This window comes from Salvelinus alpinus, chromosome 3, assembly GCF_045679555.1.
Source record: "Salvelinus alpinus chromosome 3, SLU_Salpinus.1, whole genome shotgun sequence".
In the NCBI taxonomy this organism is placed as follows: domain Eukaryota; kingdom Metazoa; phylum Chordata; class Actinopteri; order Salmoniformes; family Salmonidae; genus Salvelinus; species Salvelinus alpinus.
Window position 1 is genome coordinate 57,298,936 of NC_092088.1, and position 21,943 is coordinate 57,320,878.

The 21,943-nt window shown below is 42.3% G+C and overlaps 2 protein-coding genes across 9 annotated transcripts in view; one reads left to right on the forward strand and one right to left on the reverse strand.

The window, feature by feature from the left end:
• Positions 1 to 12,534, forward strand: part of LOC139570992 (girdin-like) — an 87,024-nt gene extending 74,490 nt beyond the window's left edge. For 2 of the 7 annotated variants that reach the window (XM_071393415.1, XM_071393416.1), the window contains 8 exons: positions 5,764 to 5,976; positions 6,285 to 6,347; positions 7,202 to 7,288; positions 7,824 to 7,901; positions 8,284 to 8,549; positions 8,744 to 9,203; positions 11,086 to 11,182; positions 11,645 to 12,534. In XM_071393415.1, the coding sequence (XP_071249516.1) occupies positions 5,764 to 5,976; positions 6,285 to 6,347; positions 7,202 to 7,288; positions 7,824 to 7,901; positions 8,284 to 8,549; positions 8,744 to 9,203; positions 11,086 to 11,147 (1,229 nt within the window). In that variant the 3' untranslated portion in view covers positions 11,148 to 11,182; positions 11,645 to 12,534. Of the gene's footprint in view, positions 1 to 2,646; positions 2,725 to 5,763; positions 5,977 to 6,284; positions 6,348 to 7,201; positions 7,289 to 7,823; positions 7,902 to 8,283; positions 8,550 to 8,743 lie in introns of all 7 variants that reach the window. The other 5 variants (XM_071393412.1, XM_071393410.1, XM_071393414.1 and 2 more) reach the window with 4 other exon arrangements.
• Positions 12,535 to 14,692: 2,158 nt separating this feature from the next.
• Positions 14,693 to 21,031, reverse strand: LOC139570993 (ubiquitin-ribosomal protein eS31 fusion protein-like). Of its 2 annotated transcripts, none has more exons than XM_071393417.1 (7): positions 20,909 to 21,031; positions 20,299 to 20,400; positions 20,125 to 20,189; positions 19,571 to 19,625; positions 19,404 to 19,489; positions 15,475 to 15,606; positions 14,693 to 14,881 (listed from the first exon to the last, which is right to left on the reverse strand). In XM_071393417.1, exons 3-7 carry the CDS (start codon positions 20,170 to 20,172, stop codon positions 14,732 to 14,734), a joined length of 471 nt encoding a protein of 156 aa, XP_071249518.1. In that variant the 5' UTR covers positions 20,173 to 20,189; positions 20,299 to 20,400; positions 20,909 to 21,031; the 3' UTR covers positions 14,693 to 14,731. The 2 variants fall into 2 exon arrangements, with proteins under 2 accessions (XP_071249518.1, XP_071249519.1); XM_071393418.1 differs by having other exon boundaries at positions 20,299 to 20,371; positions 20,909 to 21,008.
• Positions 21,032 to 21,943: the final 912 nt, after the last annotated feature.

Here is a 21,943-nt window from a genome sequence, read left to right on the forward strand (position 1 = left end):
GTACCTATGATAAAAAATTACAGACCTCTACATGCTTTGTAAGTAGGAAAACCTACTGTATCAAATACTTCTTCTCCCCTGTGTATGTGTATATATCGGTTTTTCTTAATCTTTTACTATTTTCTGTTTTGTACATTGTAGAATAATATTGAAGACATCAAAACTATGAAATAACACATATGGAATCATGTAGTAACCAAAAAAGTGTTAAACAAATCAAAATAAATGTTATATTTCAGATTCTTCAAAGTAGCCAACCCTTTGCCTTGATGACAGCTTTGCACACTCTTGGCATTCTCTCAACCAGCTTCATGAGGTAGTCACCTGGAATGCATTTCAATTAACAGGTGTGCCTTGTTAAATGTTAATTTCTGGAATTTCTTTCCTCCTTAATGCGTTTGAGCCAATCAGTTGTGTCGTGACAAGGTAGGGGTGGTATACAGAAGATAGCCCTATTTGGTAATTGACCAAGTCCATATTATGGCAAGAGCAGCTCAAATAAGCAAAGAGAAACGACAATCCATCATTACTTTAATCCGGAAAATGTCAAGAACTTTGAAAGTTTCAAGTGCAGTCACAAAAACCATGAAGCGCTATGATGAAACTGGCCCTCATGAGGACCGCCACAGGAAAGGAAGACCCAGAGTTACCTCTGCTGCAGAGGATATGTTCATTAGAGTTACAAGCCTCAGAAATATCAGCCCAAATAAAATGCTTCACAGAGTTCAGGTAACAGACACAACAACAACTGTTCAGAGGAGACTGCGTGAATCAGGCCTTCATGGTCAAATTGCTGCAAAGAACCCACCACTAAAGGACACAATAAAAAGAAGACTTGCTTGGGCCAAGAAACACAAGCAATGGACATTAGACCGGTGGAAATCTGTTCTTTGATCTGATGAGTTCAAAAGTTAGAGTTTTGGTTCCAACCGCTGTGTCTTTGTGAGACGCAGAGTAGGTGAACGGATTATATCCGCATGTGTGGTTCCCACCGTGAAGCATGGAGGAGGAGGTGTGACGGTGGTTTGCTGGTGACACTGTCTCTGATTTATTTAGAATTCAAGGTACACTTAACCAGTATGGCTACCACAGCATTCTGCAGCAATACGCTATCCCATCTGGTTTGCGATTACTGGGACTATAATTCATTTTTCAACAGGACAATGACCCAACACACCTCCGGACAGTGTAAGGGCTATTTGACAAATTAGGAGAGTGATGGAGTGCTGCATCAGATGACCTGGCCTCCACATTTACCTGAACTCAACCCAATTGAGATGGTTTGGGATGAGTTGGAACGCAGAGTGAAGGAAAAGCAGCCAACAAGTGCTCAGCATATGTGGGAACTCCTTCAAGACTGTTGGAGAAGCATTCCATGTGAAGCTGGTTGAGAGAATGCCAAGAGTGTGCAAAGCTGTCATCAAGGCAAATGGTGGCTACTTTGAAGAATCTCAAATGTATTTCGATTGTTATTTTATAGTTTTAATGTCTTCTCTATTATTCTACAATGTTGAAAAGAGTCAAAATAAAGACAAACCCTTGAATGAGTAGGTGTGTCCAAACTTTTGACTGGGACTGTATATATAGATAGATATATAATATAGATAGAGAGACGTATATCTATCTCATACAGACGCACACAAACATCAACATCACACCTGCCCAGACACACCTGTTCTCACCCCTATCTCCAGTGTCTGCACTACTTTCTCCCACATCCTCAAATCGCACCATTTTGTTCCTTTCTGTCACCCACACTCTTTCAATATTTAGATAATGAAGCATATAATTTTTCCATTGACTTAACAATGGAGGATTGGTTGATGTCCAGTTTTTAAGTATAAGCATTTTCAAGATAATTCACGAGAAAAGTATCATCCAACCCTTCAGGTATCTCTCTGCCCCCTCATATGACATGTCTTGAAATATGCAGACAGATGGATTAGAAGTACATTGTAATACTTCTGACAATACTTTTTAGCTATACTAAAGGCAATATTTGATGTAACTATGTTTCTTTTGTCTTTTAATAGCTATACTAAAGAACCTTTTACGTAACACACACACACACAATATGTCTGCATTTACAGAAATCTGTCAGTCTATAGAACACACGGAGGTGTCTGTGGAGCTGGAAATCTAAAATAGTGTCTCTATACAGTGTCCCAGGATCTACTATTTTTCTTGCGTTAGTAATGGGATCCCTGTGGCCATTCCTTCCACTGCAGTGTCGTTCCCCTGGTGTCACTGTTGTACTCTCCTAATTGCACCCTTTAATAAACGTCACCCTATGTGTGGTGTTTTGTGTGTGGTATTCTATGTGTTTGTAGTGTCTGTTAGCAGTCTGATGTCTTCGATGTGGCAACCCCCTTCACAGCCATCCCACTTTGCTGTGTGCGTGGCGTTTTGTTTGAACAGTGAGTGAGTGAGCGTTAAAGTGTGTGTGTGTGCGCATGTGTCTGTTTGCATACATATCAGCGTTTGCCCCGATATCTATGTAACACTGTTTCATTACCAGTTGAGTCTTCAGAACGGTACACTGGTTCCCAACGTTAACATCCATCTGTTTTTTTCTCTCCTTTCTTTTCCTCCATCTCCCCTGGTATTTCTGTTTCTCCCCTCTCTGCTTTGGCTGTAAACTGACAGCTGTGAAATGGTTACCCTTTATGAGGAACAGATCGAAGGAGAAAGACAAAGCGAAGGACATCTACCGCCGGTCCATGTGTAAGACCTCCGATAGCCTGGCGTCCTACCACCTCCATCCACCTCCTCTGGCCTGCGCCTTCCTGCTTCCCTCACCTAGCTTCTCTTCTCATAGCTTCTAGCTGGTTTCTATTCTTCCTTTCTAGGAATAAACAAAACTCGTACTCTAATTTATCACCAATAGTAGATGCATCTATCTTAACAACACATTTTGTTGGGTTAGATTTGTGTACAGTCGAGGTAATGACATACAAGAACTAACAAATGTAGATATTAGTACAAACTAACACTCTTCAATGATTAACAACACTTATGTGAAGTAATGTGAGTGGTAGTAGTGGTGTTCTGTAGTTCTTTTTCTGTAGTTTTATGTTGTGGTATCTGTAGATGCACTCTAGGTTAGTCTTAGTCTAGGTTATACATTTTTGGGGGGGAGAATTTAATCGGGGTCTAAACTTAATGTTGCGAGTTACAATAATAGAATACACAAGGTGCCATTTAAAAAATATGTCTGTGCATCAGCAGTTTTCCTCTTGTTATGTTAGTCACTGATAGTCAGTCAATTAGCCCATGTCAGCAACAAAAAAATGTGGATTGCTATTTAGGGGCCAGCTATCTAAACTTGTTATCATGGTCGATTTACCAGCCGGGGGGGCCCCAATGGTTTTATTAGTCAGTCTCACTCAGATATTATATTAACAAATTCTAATATTTCTCTCCACTCTATGGCAAAATGTGTAGAATTGCACAAAATTAACTCTAAAACTTAAAAAAAATTCTCTCCGCTGTCAAAATGTCTTGCTCGCAAATTGGCCAACTGCTGCCTCTCATGATGAGTTCAGATTTTTTTGTGGCCCCCACCCCCATCAAAGTTGCCCATCGCTGGTCTAGGTGTAGATGATGTACAGTTGAAGTCGGAAGTTTACATACACTTAGGTTGGAATCATTAACTTGTTTTTCAACCACTCCCCAGATTTCTTGTTAACAAACTATAGTTTTGGCAAGTCGGTTAGGACATCTACTTTGTGCATGACACAAGTAATTTTTCCAACAATTGTTTACAGACATATTATTTCACTTATAATTCACTGTATCACAATTTCAGTGGGTCAGAAGTTTACATACACTAAGTTGACTGTGCCTTTTAAACAGCTTGAAAAAGTCCAGAAAATAATGTCATGGCTTTAGTAGCTTCTGATAAGCTAATTGACATCATTTGAGTCAATTGGAGGTGTACCTGTGGATGTATTTCAAGGCCTACCTTCAAACTCACTGTCTCTTTGCTTGACATCATGGGAAAATCAAAAGAAATCAGCCAAGACCTCAGAAAAAAAATTGTAGACCACAAGTCTGGTTCATTCTTGGGAGCAATTTCCAAACGCCTGAAGGTACCACGTTCATCTGTACAAACAATAGTACGCAAGTATAAACACCATGGGACCACTCAGCCGTCATACCGCTCAGGAGGAAGACGCGTTCTGTCTCCTAGAGATGAACGTACTTTGGTGCGAAAAGTACAAATCAATCCCAGAACAACAGCAAAGGACCTTGTGAAGATGCTGGAGGAAACCGGTACAAAAGTATCTATATCCACAGTAAAACGAGTTCTATATCGACATAACCTGAAAGGCCGCTCAGCAAGGAAGAAGCCACTGCTCCAAAACCGCCATGAAAAAGCCAGAATACGGTTTGCAACTGCACATGGGGACAAAGATCGTACCTTTTGGAGAATGTCCTCTGGTCTGATGAAACAAAAATATAACTGTTTGGCCATAATGACCATCGTTATGTTTGGAGGAGAAAGGGGGTGGCTTGCAAGCCAAAGAACACCATCCCAACCGTGAAGCGCGGGGGTGGCAGCATCATGTTGTGGGGGTGCTTTGCTGCAGGAGGGACTGGTGCACTTCACAAAATAGATGGCATCATGAGGGAGGAAAATTATGTGGATATATTGACGCTACATCTCAAGACATCAGTCACGAAGTTAAAGCTTGGTCGCAAACGGACAATGACCCCAAGCATACTTCCAAAGTTGTGGCAAGGACTTAAGGACAACAAAGTCAAGGTATTGGAGTGGCCATCACAAAGCTTTTACCTCAATCCTATAGAAGATTTGTGGGCAGAACTGAAAAAGCATGTGCGAACAAGGAGGCCTACAGACCTGACTCAGTTACACCAGCTCTGTCAGGAGGAATGGGCCAAAATTCACCCAACTTATTGTGGGAAGCTTGTGGAAGGCTACCCAAAACGTTTGACCCAAGTTAAACAATTTAAAGGCAATGCTACCAAATACTACTTGAGTGTATGTAAACTTCTGACCCACTGGGAATGTGATGAAAGAAATAAAAGCTTAAATAAATCATTCTCTCTACTATTATTCTGACATTTCACGTTCTTAAAATAAAGTGGCGATCCTAACTGACCTAAGACATGGAATTTTTACAAGGATTAAATGTCAGCAATTGTGAAACTGAGTTTAAATGTATTTGGCTAAAGTATATGTAAACTTCCGACTTCAACTGTATATGTGACAGTGCAGTCGGGAGGTACTGTATGCCATTCTACTGTACCTTACTGTATAGGGTGGTGCGGTCTGTAGGTGTGTGTGTGGCCTGCACATTGACTCTGGCCCCATCCATCTATATACTGTATCTCTGCCTGTCTGCCTGTGGTGTGAGCGCAGCCTGTCATCCTCCTCACTCCTCTCTCACTACAGAGCCGGCATGACTTTGCAGAACCTCACTGCTCTTTCTCTTTCTCTCGCCACCTCTCACTCACAGCCACCATGTAGGAATTGAAGTGGAGCCTTACAGTGCTTTTTTATCTGTCTTTCTCTTTTTCTTTCATTTCCTGACTTTTTTCTGTCACTCTCTGCTATTTTTATTGAGTCTTTCAGTTTGGCTGCATTTCAGCTCTTGTGCATGCCTTGCCGACATGGGCTTGCCCACACTGACTGTGGCACATCTCTGAATGCTGCTGCTTTGACTTAGCAGCTACTTCATGCCTAGCCTAGCGCTGCTCCCTGTGCCCTCGGCTAATTTATCTCCATCTCCACCACAGCCATGAACGACCTGCTGCAGACCATTGCCCTGGCAGGGGGCCAGTGGGCGGGCAGCACAGAGAACCTGGAGGGGCCCGTGGAGGCCAACGGGGGCAGCAGAAGTCGGCACATGAAGGAGCTGGGCTCCATGGCCTACTCCACTAACGCTATCAACTACGCCACCCTCACTTTGCCCTCTGGCAACAGGGCCAAGAGGAGCCTGAAGATCAAAGGTAGAGACTACAGGACCGCTAGTCGATCCTCCTTTGGTGGTGTGGTGAACTATCATCTAGAATGTGTATTTATTTCAAGTCTCATTGTGTTTCAGAAGCAAGTCATTGTTTAATCCATTGTAAATGTCATTTTTCTTTCATCTCCATTTTTACTTTTTGATTTGGACACCGGTGAATGGCTACCATCATACTCTAGCTTTCAGAAGATTGTCTGCCACATACTTTGTTTCCTTCGTAAGCCCTATTCTCCGGTAGTTTCTCCATCCCTCCAGCCATAACTCATATTTCCACATCTTTGTCTCCTCCAGACAACGCTTCCTGTGAAGACGTTCCAGCATCCTCAGACGACCCCATTGGGATCAGAGGTCAAGGTAAGTTAACTGTTGACCTTTAGGACAAACTCCCATTACTATTATTTAACCACAGGGCTTTATACCAGTTTATTACTGGGAGACAAAGGAATGAAATATCAAATGGGGAAAAAATTGGCAATGTTTTAAAGCCTTACAGTAAGTGTAAATGTCGTGCCACTGGAAGCTTGGTTTATATCTCTACATTTCAGTTTGCTACCATTAGAGCAGGGTTCTCCATACCTGGTACGCTACCCTACTGTAAGTTTTCGCTCCAGCCCCAGTTGTAACTAACCTGATGCAGCTGATCAACCAGCTAATTAAAATCAGGTGTGCTAGATTAGGGTTGGAGAGAAAACATACAGGGCGGTCCAGGAACAGGGTTTTAAAGCCCTGCGTTAGAGTAGATCTGCCTAAATGACTAGATTCGGCATGCTATCACAAACAGTAAACTCTGCTTAACAAATGGTCATGAGCAGCATTCCTCCGATTAGCTAGTAGATCGGGCTGTCTGCCTACTCGATTCTCCCACACACACATATATCACAATTAGTGTCCATTATCTCCCTTTTCTGTGCAGTCTTGGCTAGCTAAAATGTCCTCCCACTGTCATGTACGTTGTATTATACAGTAATGTACCTTCTATTGCATGAACTTTACCACGACTGTTTTATTGCACTTTGTTATGATGTGCTGTAAAGTTGGTGAGTTAATTAATATAATGGCAGATAACCTAGTACAATACATTATATCCTAAACTGAGCCAAACTAACAGTAGCTCAGTATAAGTGAACTGCACCACTGTAGCCCAGTGTAGTGTTTAACAACTGTGGTAGCAGGTTAACCCAGTTAGCTGTGTGTGTTGAATGTGCCAGGCCTACAGGTCTTTAGCAGTGCTCAGGCTCTGTCGCCCTCTGCTCTCGACCCGTCCGCTATGTGCAGAGTCCCCTGTAGCATCTGTTGTAAGTGACACACCTGTGTACATCTGTCTAAGACCACTAACAGTACCACTTTACTCAAGACTGCCACTGCTATCAATGATTACCTCCCACTACCTGCGGACATCGCTTCCCCAGTACTACTACTGTACCAGCCACACCAAACCTGAACCAAACTGAAGACCACTAATAACAGCAACAACATTGTATCAATTTGCATCCCACACATTCAAATACAGCCCACCTATCCTTTGGTACATTCCTCTGCCCCAGGTCTCCTCCTCTCCCTACTCCTCTCAATCACCTGAGCCCCTCCCGTGTTGGTCTCTGGGTCATGTCAATCACAAGGCCCCTCTCCTTTCCTCCAATCAGGTTTTACAACAGGTTTTTCCTCATGAATGATTCCTCCCTTCGTGTTTGTGTGGCCCCTCCCTCTCCACTCCCTTTGTGTGATTGGGCATGTTGGCGTTGTGTGGCACCGTGCCACCCCTCCTGCCTGCACCATCTGCTGACCCGTGTGACGTGTCCTCTCAATCTGTGTCCTCTTATCCCTATCCAGACTCGAGAGCCTCCAGCCTCCATAGTATCAAGACCATCAGCAGTAATACCTCCCACTCCGCTCCGCTCGAGGCCAAAGGTACAGTCACATCACTAAGGAGAACGCCCCCTCTCTCCCACGCTCCTGCATATGACACCTCCTTCATTGTACTCTCTGTTGATTTTCTCATACACACACGTTAGAGAAAAAAAACACAACACTTTTGTGATCTATTAACATTGATACTATAACTCTCTTCCTCTCTCTGTGTGAGATATGTTCTGGAAGGGTCCAGTCTAGGTTCTGGCATGTTTATTATTTATTTATTTATTTGCATTCTCACAAATAAGCAGGTTTCTGAGCTTTGCTGGTTGATATCTAGTGCCTGTCATCACCTTAGGGTGATACTCGTATGTTAGTACCTGAGTTAGTCGTACACTGTTAGAGCAGAACTCGGCTACAGTAGTGTGTTTCTCTTCAGGCACGTTGAACGGAAACCTCAGTAGGCCCCACAGTGAGAGCAGTGGGGAGTTCAGCCTCAGTCTGGACCAGGAGGAGTGGTCCAGCGGGAGCAGCCCTGTCCAGCAGCCCCTGTCCCGCTCCTCTCATCAGAGCCCCATGCTGCTGCAGAGGTCCCTGGAACCCCAGGCCACACAGGCCAAGAAGAAGAATGGCAGCGCCTCAGGCAGCGCCAGCGAGGTGCTCTCTCTACAGCAGTTCCTAGAGGAGCGCATCGACCCTGCAGAGGTGACAGCCTGGAACACACAGGAACATTAGATTAAGACTTTACTGTACAATTTTTAGATAGGAGTACTGTTTTATTCATAGGCTTCAGATGAGCTATGATAAGAAACAAGTAGAAGTTATTTCACCACTCAAGTCTGCTATAAAAACCCAGGTATTATGGTATGGTAACATTAATGTCTCTTCTCCATCAATAGTCTGGCAGCCAAGAGAATCTGACCGTTGAGTCTCCCCGCCTTCCTGGAGGCGCTGAGCATGTGCAGAGAGACCGGGCCGAGCGAGGCTCCACCGGCACTAAGGGGCGGGGCATCCTGCGCTCAGCCAGTGGGAAGGCAGCGCCAGTGAACTCCGATGGCCGCCCCTCCAGGGGTGGCCAACCAGGTCATCCCAGCTTACGAAAGGCAGAGAGTACGCGTGTGAGGGGCATGGTCCAGCCACGGGTCAGCCTCTCCTCCCAGAGTAAAGCCGTGTCTGTGTCTGAGCGTCTGGACATCTCCTCCTCCATGCTGCCCCGGGCCAGCAGCGTCATATCCACAGCCGAGGGCTCCACACGTCGGACCAGCATCCACGACCTGCTGTCCAAAGACACCCGGCAGCCCGTGTCTGTGGACCCCTCACCCTCCTCAAAGGCCTTGCCTCGCGCCTACACCACGCCCAGTGAGTACCCCCCAACCAACAACCCCACCCAGTCCCAACATCCCACCCACCAGTCCATCCCCCTAGCCCCAGACCCCATGCCCCTGTCCCTGCCGAAGTCAGTCAGTATGCCCTGCACAGGCAGTCAGCACCCCCTCAGTTGTAAGGAAACTGACCTCTCCAGCCTCGAGTCTTTCTTTGGCTCGTCCTTCACAGTGGAGTCAGTGTTTATGGACTCCATCTTCAGCGAGCCAGCCTTCACAGGGTGCAGTAGCAAGAGCCACACCTTCCTTTCCCTCAACACCTCCCTGGTCAGTAACATCAGCGGCCCCCCAGGCAAAACCCACCTCCGGCCCAACCCTGCCCAAACCGCCCAGAACCAACCAAATGGGTTAAAGCCCAGCCCACCTGACCAGAATGGGGAACATGTCATTGACACCAATCATGTGCTTGATGCTGACCCATCTCCACCCCTTAGCCCAGAGGACCAACAATCGTTGTGGTATGAGTATGGCTGTGTCTGAATGTGTGGCGTCCTGGTCAGCTACTGATCTGGGACCTGCTTAAGGACCGGTGATGGTCGGGGAGAAAGAAGGAATTCTGCATGCATTATCAAAGCCCTATCATGCTATGTTTTCTTTTTAGCTTTTATGTTTGTTTTTTCATGGCTGATTTGTAAATCCCTTTTCCTCACTCCTGGTTTGGTATTTCCCTCCGTCTTATGGAAAGTGGGGTTCTCTGGATGTCTTTGCTTCAAAGGTCTGTTCACACTGTATTTGGCTCACATTATAACTTTGCTTTATGGGGGACATCAATAGCTGTTCTAGTTATTTTATTCATTATTTGCTATTTCTTTTCGAATCACAAATACATCTTCAGAAAACATGCTGCAAAGCTACATTAACTATCATTTGGATGTTCAGTGCATCTTTAAAACATCTTCATGTCAGAAGTCCTCCAGAATTAGAATGGAGCTCTGTTTAATAATAAAGCAATGAGGCTTGTAGAACACGTCCCATGATAGGCTGACTGAGGAACACATTAACTGTCATTATGTAATCTAGCCCTTCAGAGGAAAGCAGTTTCACATCTATTAAAATTAGATAAAATATTTGGTTTCCCCTCTATCTTCTTGGGTGTTTGGTATGTGGGAGAACCCTGTCCTCTCTAAAGTACTGTGTCACATGGCATTACCAGTCTACTTCTACTGTGTCAATCTCAATGCATATTCACTGAACTGCATGGCTTTATTCTGTCTTGGTTTGTTCTGATGCTCTCATTTTGATTGTTGTGATCAAAATGGTTTTGTTGTTTTGTGCATATGACACCATTTTTCTGTTCCATTTCTTTTTCTGACCAAACCACTCTCGATGTGGGGATTCTGATTGGGTGAATTGGGGCTAAGGGATTGTTTTTGAGGAAACGTAATTCACAAAATGAGCTGAGAGCAATGTTACGCGTTTGAGAGAGAACATTTTAAAGATCGTTGAGTCTTGTGTTTTTGTTGCTCTAAGACAGCATACATAGTGGTGAGAGAAATATGATGGCCAGATTATGTTGTGAATGAAGGTTTCTCTACTCTTGGTTGTCATGGTATTGGATCTGGGTAAAGCCTTGAATGCTCATGGCCACAATACAAATTCCAATTGCACAATAACACATTTTAGGTTATGTATATTTGTAGACTGACTACACCTTGTACAAACAGATGTTTTAACATTGAGTTATATTCAAGGACAGAAAGCACTCATGTATGCACAAGCAGTAGGAGTAGTAATGTTAGTTAGATTTTTATTTCTGCTTTATGTATTTGCCATTTTGAAAGTTTTATTGTATTTATCTTGTGTATCAACTAACTTTCGGCCTTTATTCCGATGTAATATGACATGCCTTTGTTCTGCAGATGTGGAAGTGTTACAAGAGCGCAGAAAGTCAAAAAGCAGTGGGGAGCAACAAAGCTCCTAAACATTACTCATCGGCTACCGTTATGAGCTCAAGTGGTGAGTGCTACTCTGAGTCCAGTGGGGGGTGCTCCATGGTAACTCGGTGGCGTAACAGATGTCCCATCCTGTTCATGCTTGCTTATGCTATGCTGGTGTTGTAAAGGGCACATGAATGGAGCCTGGTCTGCATGGCGTCCCTAATAACAGGAGGTCCTGACCTGCTACACTCCCTCCCTCCCTGTTCCTCAGTGTAACGTGTTCATAGCTGGCTTTTCTTTTACTTTTCTCTGCTGGTATTCAGGAAAAACCACTGGTGGCTCTATAGGAGGTTGTGATCCCTTTGTGAACTTATCTGCAGTGCTGCATGGATTGTGGGTCACGCAGCTGAAACCCCTCCCTGCCAATGCATGTAGACTGCTTTCCAGTGCGTCCATATATATGTTCATCCTCTTCTCTGATGTCATCTGCCGCTAACCTCTTTTTCTGTCCTCTTCTCTCTTCTGTCTGCCTCCAACTCAGAGAGAAAAGTGACCTTCAAGCTGTCTGACTCTGAAGCCATTTAAATGTTGGTCTACTGAGATGGTCTTCAGTGCGAAAAAAGATTGTGTAAAACAAAAATGTATCTTTATATATACTTTTTTTCAAACAAAAAATCAATTCTTCAATAAAGAAAAGTAAACATCCTCTTTTTCTCCTTGAATCAAGGAAATAAAACTCTTAAGACACAGTATGTAGCGACAATAGTTTTTCTATAAGTGACTTTCTGGTAAATTGCACTGCTATGGTGTGACAGACTGCTAACATGCACTCTACACGGACATACTGTTTGTGCCAATGTTCACGCAAAGCCAAATGGGTGAACTTAAACGAGACCCTGAAGACTCCTTGTCCTCTGTGTGACTTTGAATCAGCTGGATTTTTTCTGTCTGCCAATTGATGCTAATTATACTTTTTTTTTGTAAATGAGCATGCACATGCAGCAACTTTCTGAGGAACAACTGATGTCTACGTTCAACAATCTGCACAGAAGGGAAAAAATGCATGTGGGCACAGAACAAGGTCAAACACAATGTGCATGGAGCAATCAACCTGCTTCTCTTCCAATCAGAATGGACGATTGTTTTAAGTTGTGTTCCTCTGAAATGCCAAAATGACTCGTGGGAAGCCATGCCAACTGTGATTGACATCCAATCATGAAGGTTGTGTGAGCTGAATGGCACAGCTTTGTATATGTGTACAGTATGTATGTGGCTACTATCAGATTTCTGTCTGTGATGATGACCTAGTGTTCATTTCCTTTTCCACTTTTACATAAATCCATTTGATAAAAATTCCAGAAGAATCCTGTGTCATTTCATCTTCACTGCCCACAGTGCTGTCTTCATCACATAAAGGACTGTGACCCTCAAGTAATCTATTCTTCCCCTGATTAATGATTGATTTTGTCTGCGTTTAGCTGGTGAGATTTCATGATTCTATAAAGTTGTTGGGATATTGGATCAAAGTAATGTCATGATTTCTATGGACAGACGAATGCAAGGCGCTTAAGATAATCTCTAGCCTAATCTTGTATTGCTTTTATATAAAGAATACAAAGACCCCAGTCAAAGCTTTATGGAACAAGTGATGAACGGGGGTTGTGCAGCCATTTACTGGAGCTTGAGTTATCCATTAGCCTACATAAAACGTATACTTTGGCCACTCAATGGTGTAGTCTGCGCGATAAGGAGGTATACACCAGAATATAACCACTTTTTGGGGGGGGGAAGATATGAGTGGATAATCAATGTTCCATGACTGCAGTAATTGTGTCAGAAAGGTGTAAATTACTAGATCTTGCTGAGGGAGATATGAGGATGCAACCACCATAATCACTACTACATTGTCTATAAACCATCCACATATAACCAACAATCAAGACTGCTCTCTTGCCCATAGAAAATAAGGGCTCTCCAGACCTTATTTTGTCCCAAAAGTTAGCTGAAAATTGTAACAATGCCCATTTCTCTTGTGAGAAATTGAAGATTTGATTCTCTGACATGCATTATATTTTCTACCTTAAACCCAGGGGTGGTTCCAGGCATAAGCGACATAAGCGGTCACTTAACCCGGACGATACTGGGCCATTTGTGTACCGCCCTATGGGACTCCCGATCACGGCCGGTTGTGATACAACCCGGGTCTGTAATGACAACGGAAAGCTCCTTGAACCTGGGAATATGCAAGGCCTATTGTATAGATTTTTCTGTTTTGAAATAATTTGCTACAATGACAGTTGTCTGCCCACCTTCCTTTATTTTAGCATGTGCACGTAGTACGTATCTTGAGTGGCGCAGCGTTCAATATACGTACTACGTGCACATGCTAAAAGGAACAAGGTGGGTAGACAACTGTCATTGTAGCAAAGTATTTCAAAACAGAAAAATCTGATCTCTTAAACGTTTCATTCATTTTTGTTCTATTATCTATACAACAGGCCTTGCATATTCCCAGGTTCAAGGAGCTTTCCGTTTTGATTAGGTTATATTGCCTAAAACCCTTTAGGCCTACCTATAGAAAAAAAATGTAAACTCTGCATCTCTACCCAGCCTGGCAAGAATGGCCAAAAGGGTGTTGAGCATCCCCAGTGGCTCTGCAAGTGTGGAGAGGGTATCCTCCCCTGCTGGCCTGCTCACCAGGCACCATCACATGAGCCTGAAGCCACAGACCAAACTTGTTTCTAAAAATGAATTCTAAAGGCACTAATGAGTCATTGTTCGTTTAATTTAAATTCTAAGTCAAAGCATATATGCGCAATTTATAGACTATAATTATTTAATACAACGAAATGTTTAAATGCTGAGGGCTTTATGTCCCTACCAGCCTATTGTTGCACTCGCAAATCCTTCATAATGCATTTCTTTGTAGACTATAGCCTTGAAATAATTAATTTTCATTCCTTACATGCTGACCACACTGCCTGCGTCGCAAAATAAATGTACACATACACGTTATTCAATCACTGCGCCAATGAGCGTTTGCGTTGCCAGGCGCTAAAATAGAAGTTACTCATGGCCAGTTGTGATACAGCCTGTACTTAAACCAGGGTCTGTAGTGACACCTCTAGCACAGATGCAGTGCCTTAGAGCCCCTTCACCCATGTGTGGTTTGTGAATACTTTCTTAAGTCACTGTACTTCAGAAAGAACAAAGTTCTGTTCAAAAAGAACCAATGGGCCGCAGGTAGCCTAGTGGTTAGGAGCGGTGGGCCAGTAACTGATAGGTTGCTAGATCGAATCCCCAAGCCGACAAGGTAAATATCTGCCGTTCTGCCCCTGAACAAGGCAGTTAACCCACTGTTTCCCGGTAGGCTGTCATTGTAAATAAGAATTTATTTAACTCGGCAAGTCAGTTAAGAACAAAGGTTCAATTTAAAGTAGGTCCACACCAAGCCCATATTTAGAAAATGCTAATGCTTAAACCAATAACTACTTGTAGCCCTGCTAATAATAATTATCCGGAAATGTGATATTTGTTTACCCATCTCATTCATATCCAGTGTGAGAAAAAAAAGGAATCAAGCCATCAGTGATTGGAGAAAACATTTTATTTAGTCCAGTCCATCATTTTACTTGTCCTCGGGCTTGTTGAAGCAGTAAGTGAGGCAGCACTTGCCACAGTAGTGCCTATCGAAGTGGCTGGCCATGAACACACCAGCGCCACACTCTTCAGCTGGACACTCACGACGCAGACGGTGGATCTTGCCATTTTCATCAACCTGAAGATACACCACGGAAGCCATAAGTATAGCAACAAACACGCACACAAACGAGACAGTGGCCGTGTTTAGTAGTGCACAACAGCAAATGTTTTGCAACAGAAAACAAATTCCCTCTTATCACACACCTCATTGACAAGGAATTTGACACCACAGTAAGTCTGAATATTCATTTAAAATTTGCTTTGTTTATGCCTAATAAACATGGCCTATGTATACCAGATTTTTTAAATAGTAATACTTAAATTGACTTCTGGAGCCAGTAACAAATGTCTACAAAACAAATGCTGGCTCCATTCACTAGACCAAGGATTTTTAAACAATGGGTCATGCCCTGGGCATGCGAGGTGGGTCGAGTTATGGAAATTCATCTTATAATACTACTTAATTCAGGCCGTTGAAGGAAAATATGGGTCACGAGAGGCCGGACAATTTCTAATTTGGGTCTCTAGCTGAAAAAGTTTAAGATCCACTGCACTAGAGACTAGTGGCAGTAGACAGCCAAATTGACATACCAGACTTTTTTTTGTTATCTACTAGACTGCTTATCAGCAATCAAGGAAATGGGCCAGGTTGTGATCCAGCGCATTTACCTTGTAGTACTTGAGCACTGCGAGCTTGACCTTCTTCCTCTTGTGCTTGTTCTTTTTGGGAGTGGTGTAGGACTTCTTCTTCCTTTTCTTGGCACCCCCACGCAGTCTCAGCACCAAATGCAGAGTGGACTCCTGCAAGAAAAAGCAATTCAGTTCAGCCAAAAAGACCAACAAACAGCTATCGTCAGTGGTCAATGCTGCATATGACAATCTAAAAATAAATACTTATTTGGGCTGTCTGATTGTAGTGAGAAATTCAAATATAAACCTAAGGAGTATTCACCATCTGTACCAGAATTAACAATACAATGAATGAGTCGGCAGGTAGCCTAGCGGTTAACTTCTTATGGCTGGGGGGCAGTATTGAGTAGCTTGGATGAATAAGGTGCCCAGAGTAAACTGCCTGCTCCTCAGGCCCAGAAGCCAAGATCTGCATATTATTAGATTTGGATGGAAAACACTGAAGTTTCTAAAACTGTTTGAATGATGTCTGTGAGTATAACAGTACTCATATCTCAGGCAAAAACCCGAGAAAAAATCCAACCAGGAAGTGGGAAATCTGACATTTGTAGGTTTAAGTCTTTGCCTATCCAATATACAGTGTACAATTTGGTCCGATTGCACTTCCTAAGGCTTCCACTAGATGTCAACAGTCTTTAGAACCTTGTTTCAGGCTTCTACTGTGAAGGGGGAGAGAATAAGAGCTGATTGAGTCAGGTGTCTGGCAGAATGCCATGAGCTCAGTCAGGTGGGCACCCGTGAGAGTTAGCTGCGTTCCTTTTCCTTTCTAAAGACAAAGGAATTGTCCGGTTGGAATATTATTGAAGATTTATGATAAAAACATCCTAAAGATTGATTCTATACTTCGTTTGACATGTTTCTACGAACTGTAATGGAAGTGTCATCTGAACTAAGTGCCTGCACCGTGTGAATTTGGATTTGTGAACTAAACGTGTGAACAAAAAGGAGGTATTTGGACAAATTATGGACTATCGAACAAAACAAACATTTGTGGAACTGAGATTCCTGGGAGTGCATTCTGATGAAGATCAAAGGTAAGTGAATATTTATAATGCCATTTCTGACTTCTGTTGACTCCACAACATGGCGGGTATCTGTATGGCTTGTTTTGGTCTGAGCGCTGTACTCAGATTATTGCATGGTGTGCTTTTTCCGTCAAGCTTTTTTGAAATCTGACACCGCGGTTGCATTAACCTGTTTGGGCTGCAGGGGCAGTATTGAGTAGCTCTGATAAAAGGTGCCCATTTCAAACGGCCGGAACTCAATTCTTGCTCGTACAATATGCATATTATTATTACTATTGGATAGAAAACACTCTCTAGTTTCTAAAACCGTTTGATTTATATCTGTGAGTAAAACAGAACTCATTTGGCAGCAAACGTCCTGACCAGGAAGTGGAAAGTCTGAAAACGATGCTCTGTTCTAGGGCCTGCCTATAAATGGGCATGATACGTATTAGTATACATGCACGTCATACACCTTCCACTAGATGTCAAGAGGCAGTGAGAGAAGAAATGGAGTGTTTATCTTGGTCTGAGGTGGAATAAATCCTCTTGGCATGACGTGTCACCCATTTCCTGTTTTCTGGAAAGCGCGAGGATGGACCTGGAATTGCCTTCTGAAAAGCTGTCGTTATAGGCGACTACTATCTCCGGCTTTGATTTTATTTGATACATGTGACAATATCATCGTAAAGTATGTTTTTTCAATATAGTTTTATTAGATTATTGAAATTTATTTGGGACGTTAGGCGTGTTGCGTGCCACTTGGCGAGTGTGCTTGCTAATTCAAGAGGGAAAAAGGACGTTCTAAAACCAAACAACGATTGTTCCCGACAAAGGACCTCTTGTACAACATTCTGATGCAAGCTCATCAAAAGTAGGACCCATTTTATGATGCTATTTCATATATCTGTCGAACTGTGTACTATTAGTTTTGCGCCCAGGTTTTGGGCACTCTCGCCATAACGTAAGCCTTATGTCGTAATGAAGTTATTTTTAGAATTCTAACACTGCGATTGCATTAAGAACTAGTGTATCTATCATTTCCTATACAACATGTATTTTTTAGTCATGTTTATAAATAGTTATTTGGTCAGAATATGTGAGTGTCAGAAATATCCGGACGTTGTGGGAAAAAGATGCTACGTTAGCACAATGTATAACCACTGATTTCAGCTCTAAATATGCACATTTTCGAACAAATGTATAACCTGATGTTATAGGACTGTCATCTGATGAAGCTTATCAAGGTTAGTCAAATTATATATCTTTTGCTGGTTTGTTACGATCGCTAACTTTTGCTGCTGGGAAATGGCTTGTGTTTCTGGCTATTGTGGTAAGCTAATATAATGCTATATTGTGTTTTTGCTGTAAAACACTTAATAAATCGGAAATATTGGCTGGAATCACAAGATGCCTGTCTTTCATTTGCTGTACACCATGTATTTTTCAGAAATGTTTTATGATGAGTATTTAGGTATTTGACGTTGGTGTCTGTAATTACTCTGGCTGCTTCGGTGCTATTTCTGACGGTAGCTGTGGATGGTAGCTGCAATGTAAAACTGATTTATACCTCATATGCACATTTTTCGAACAAAACATAGATTTATTGTGTAACATGTTATAGGACTGTCATCTGATGAAGTTGTTTCTTGGTTAGTTTGGTTGGATCTTGGTTAGTTATGTTGGTTTTGTGCATGCTACCTGTGCTGTGAAAAATGTCTGTCCTTTTTTGTATTTGGTGGTGAGCTAACATAAATATACGTGGTGTTTTCGCTGTAAAACATTTTAAAAATCGGACATGTTGGCTGGATTCACAAGATGTTTATCTTTCAAATGCTGTATTGGACTTGTTAATGTGTGAAAGTTAAATATTTCTAAAAAATATATTTTGAATTTCGCGCCCTGCAGCTGAGCTGGCTGTTGTCATAAGTGTACCGACGTCGGGCTTGCAGCCAGAAGAAGTTTAGGTGAAGTATCTATAATTCCACGCATAACACTTGTATCTGTTATCAATGTTTATTATGAGTATTTCTGTAAATTGATGTGGCTCTCTGCAAAATCACCAGATGTTTTGTAAGCAAAACATTACTGAACATAACGCGCCAATGTAAACTAAGATGTTTGGATAAAAATATGAACTTTACTGAACAAAACATACATGTATTGTGTAACAAAGTCCTATGTGTGTCATCTGATAAATCAAAGGTTAGTGATTTTCTCTTTCTGCTTTTTGTGACTCCTCGTTGGCTGGACAAGTGGCTGTTTTTCTGTGACTAGGTGCTGACCTAACATAATCGCATGGTATGCTTTCGTCGTAAAGCCTTTTTGAAAACGGACACTGTGGTGGGATTAACAAGTTTATATTTAAAATGGTGTATAATACTTGTATGTTTGAGGAATTTTAATTATGAGATTTCTGTTTTAATTTGGCGCCCTGCACTTTCACTGGCTGTCATATCGATCCCGTTAACCGGATTTCAGCCGTAAGACGTTAAGAGCATTGGGCCAGTAACCTTAGCCATCTAGGTGAAAAATGGCAATGTGCTCTTGAGTAAGGCACTTAGCCATAATAGCTCTGGGTAAGAGCATCTGCTAAAAAACAAAGTCGTCAAATTAAACACTGCTGAGAAACAATTGTGTCCATATTTAATCTACCACAAACAATAATTCCTGATGGCAATACATGTTACATTAAAACATTCTGAAATGTCATACTTTGACCGAATATTCAGCATGCATTACTTTTAGATATGATCTGAAACATTTTAAGATAAAAGCAAGGCTGAGAACCCCTGGTCTACAGGAATGGTGTTGTGGACTTCAGTGATGTATTCTATTTCCTGCAACACATTTACGAAAGTGTAGTATTGTCAAATGTTTACCAAGGTGAAAATGTCAGCTCACCTTCTGAATGTTGTAGTCGGACAGTGTGCGTCCATCCTCCAGCTGCTTACCAGCGAAGATCAACCTCTGCTGATCGGGAGGGATACCTGGAGAGACATGAGGGTGAGTTCAATCTTTCAGGCAGCCACTTCAAGCAATTCCAAGGATTTAAAAAAAAGTGCAATTACCTTCTTTGTCTTGGATTTTGGCCTTGACATTTTCAATGGTGTCTGAAGGCTCAACCTGCATATAACATTAGAGAACCTGTCTTGAAACGGTAGCTAATGTGGCTAGCAAGAAGACTAAACAGTTCCAAGACAACTCATTCCCAAGGTATTGATGAACTAACTACCAGCAAAATGGCAATAACAAATTACTCATAAGTACATCTACATTAAAGCAGACGGGTGTTATTAGATGGGTAAGATAAGTTGCCGACCTGTACCGGTCATTTACACGTGTATAAGCAGGGCCATGCTACTAAAATGTAGTTAGCTACTGGTAGCCAACTAGCTAGCAGTTCAGAATAAAAGACCAGTAACCAAATCGGCAAGTTCTGGTAGGCTATTAACTACTGTCCAATAAAGATGAGGGAACTTGCAAAGGTGTTTATACCTGGTGAATTGCCATAACGCACTATAGGCTGATTTTAAAGTGTTACCTAGCCAGCTAGTTTGCTAAAGAATGCATGCGCCGCTATTAGAGGCAGGAAGCACTCCTGCACCAAATCCGAAGTACCCACCTCGAGGGTTATAGTCTTCCCCGTGAGGGTTTTGACGAAAATCTGCATTTTGGCGATCAATCCACCTGCACACAAGAACGACCGTGTTGTAAGTACAACTATATCAGCTAAAACACGATCTACAATATCTTTATTGTGGTAAATAATTGCTTAAAATAGAGAGCACGATCTTACCACCGGTCTCCTACTAATGGCGGATCATGAGAAGAGGGCTTTCCAAGCGTGCGACGGGGTTTTCTCGGCTCGTCTGCAGGGAGTAGGCGTCAAATAAAATGCCTGTTCAAAAACACCCCTCAGAAAAATGCATAATACATCACACTTTACTTTTTGAGGTGTTTTCTCCAAACCAGATTAGTTTTTTCTGAAAAGATAAACATCCGTTTTGCTACTTTTTAGAAATACAGATATTGTGGGATAAGTCCCCCACCTAAAAAAAAAAGTCACTTTAAAATAAGGTGACCAGATTTCTGAGTTCGGCGGTCAATATATAATTAAAATATCCAATGTTATTATCTATGAAATATAAAGGAGGACAATTCCGGTTTCATGTATTTAGTCTAACAGGCACACTGTGATAGACAAAGAAAACAACTATATTACAGAAACACCACAGACAAGACAGAACTGTCCAATCTGAACAGCCATTCAGTGGTCCTGGTAGAATAAGAGCAGAAGAGAACATGAGCAAAATTGAAAAAACAGACAATAGTATATGTGAAATAGTTAACATAATTATGAAATAAGATGCTGATGATTGGTAACTACATAATATACTTATACCAACCGAATCTGTATATTTCTCAGAAGAATGTATTTTCTTCAGGATTGCTCTGTCTTTGGCCAGCTTCTCCGTGAACTCTTGGCAGGGGAGGTTGATGTTTGTCTTCACAATAAGCATGGCCTTGATGGTAGGAACAGTGAACCTATTTCTTACTGCTGTCCATAGATCATTAATTTGGGAGAACACTCTCTCGACTGGTACATTACTTCCAGGTAAGCACATGACAACAGACACTAATCTAGCCAGGTTAGTGTGTGGGATGTCATTCTCTTTGAAGTGGGTAACCACCGTGCTCCATCTCTGACTAAGCGGTGTCTCAGATGTTTTCCATTCTTCAAGCGATCCCTCCTTTAGGAACTCTTGCAGGCCAGTCGTCACACAATGCATCCTAATTGATGGTCACATTGGGGCATTTTCATCGCAGTGTGCCTACTGCCTTCTGGATCTCTTCACGCAGAGGTTGCCTTTTTAAAAGGAGACAATGTAAATATTTTAGATTATCTGTGTGCTTTCCCCATGCTTGCAAGTAGTTCACAGCCATAGTGAAGAATGATTGGGATGTTTTGAGAAAGCTCTCTTTAGACATGGCTCCATTTTCCTCTAGCTCTCTCAGAAGTCCTCTGACCAAAACTGGAATGAAGTTGTCATCACGTCTTGCAGTCAATTTTGCCTCAACGTTTCTCAGAATTGCAGCGGACTCCCCAGCACAGTGGCCCTGGCCTCCAAGCATCTTGATCGTGTCACTGAATACAGTCAAGTTTCCATGGACAAAGACCAGCCAAAGTTTAGTCAGTGGATCTTTGAACATTGTTCACAGGACAACAGAGCATTTGTCTTCAGAAATAAAAAAGGATTTCAATGGCACATACATTTTCAGCACTCTTTCTAGAGCAGGGAGCATGGACATCCAGCAAACATTGCTGTGTCCTAAAATGTTATGGTACTCCTGGCCAACAAACTCACAAAAGCCCTTCAGTCTTTCTACTCTGACAGTGAAAATATGAACATATCCAAATATCTTTGTGAGCTGGTACTCAA

What these genes read in the sequence shown, in the direction of transcription:
- LOC139570993 (XM_071393417.1), bottom strand. Translation starts at nt 20,172, where the DNA reads ATGCAGATTTTCGTCAAAACCCTCACGGGGAAGACTATAACCCTCGAG. An exon ending in CAAAATCCAAGACAAAGAAG is followed by an intron (nt 19,490 to 19,570) that starts GTAATTGCACTT and finishes ATGTCTCTCCAG; the next exon opens with GTATCCCTCCCGATCAGCAG. An exon ending in CCGACTACAACATTCAGAAG is followed by an intron (nt 15,607 to 19,403) that starts GTGAGCTGACAT and finishes TTTTTCTTGCAG; the next exon opens with GAGTCCACTCTGCATTTGGT.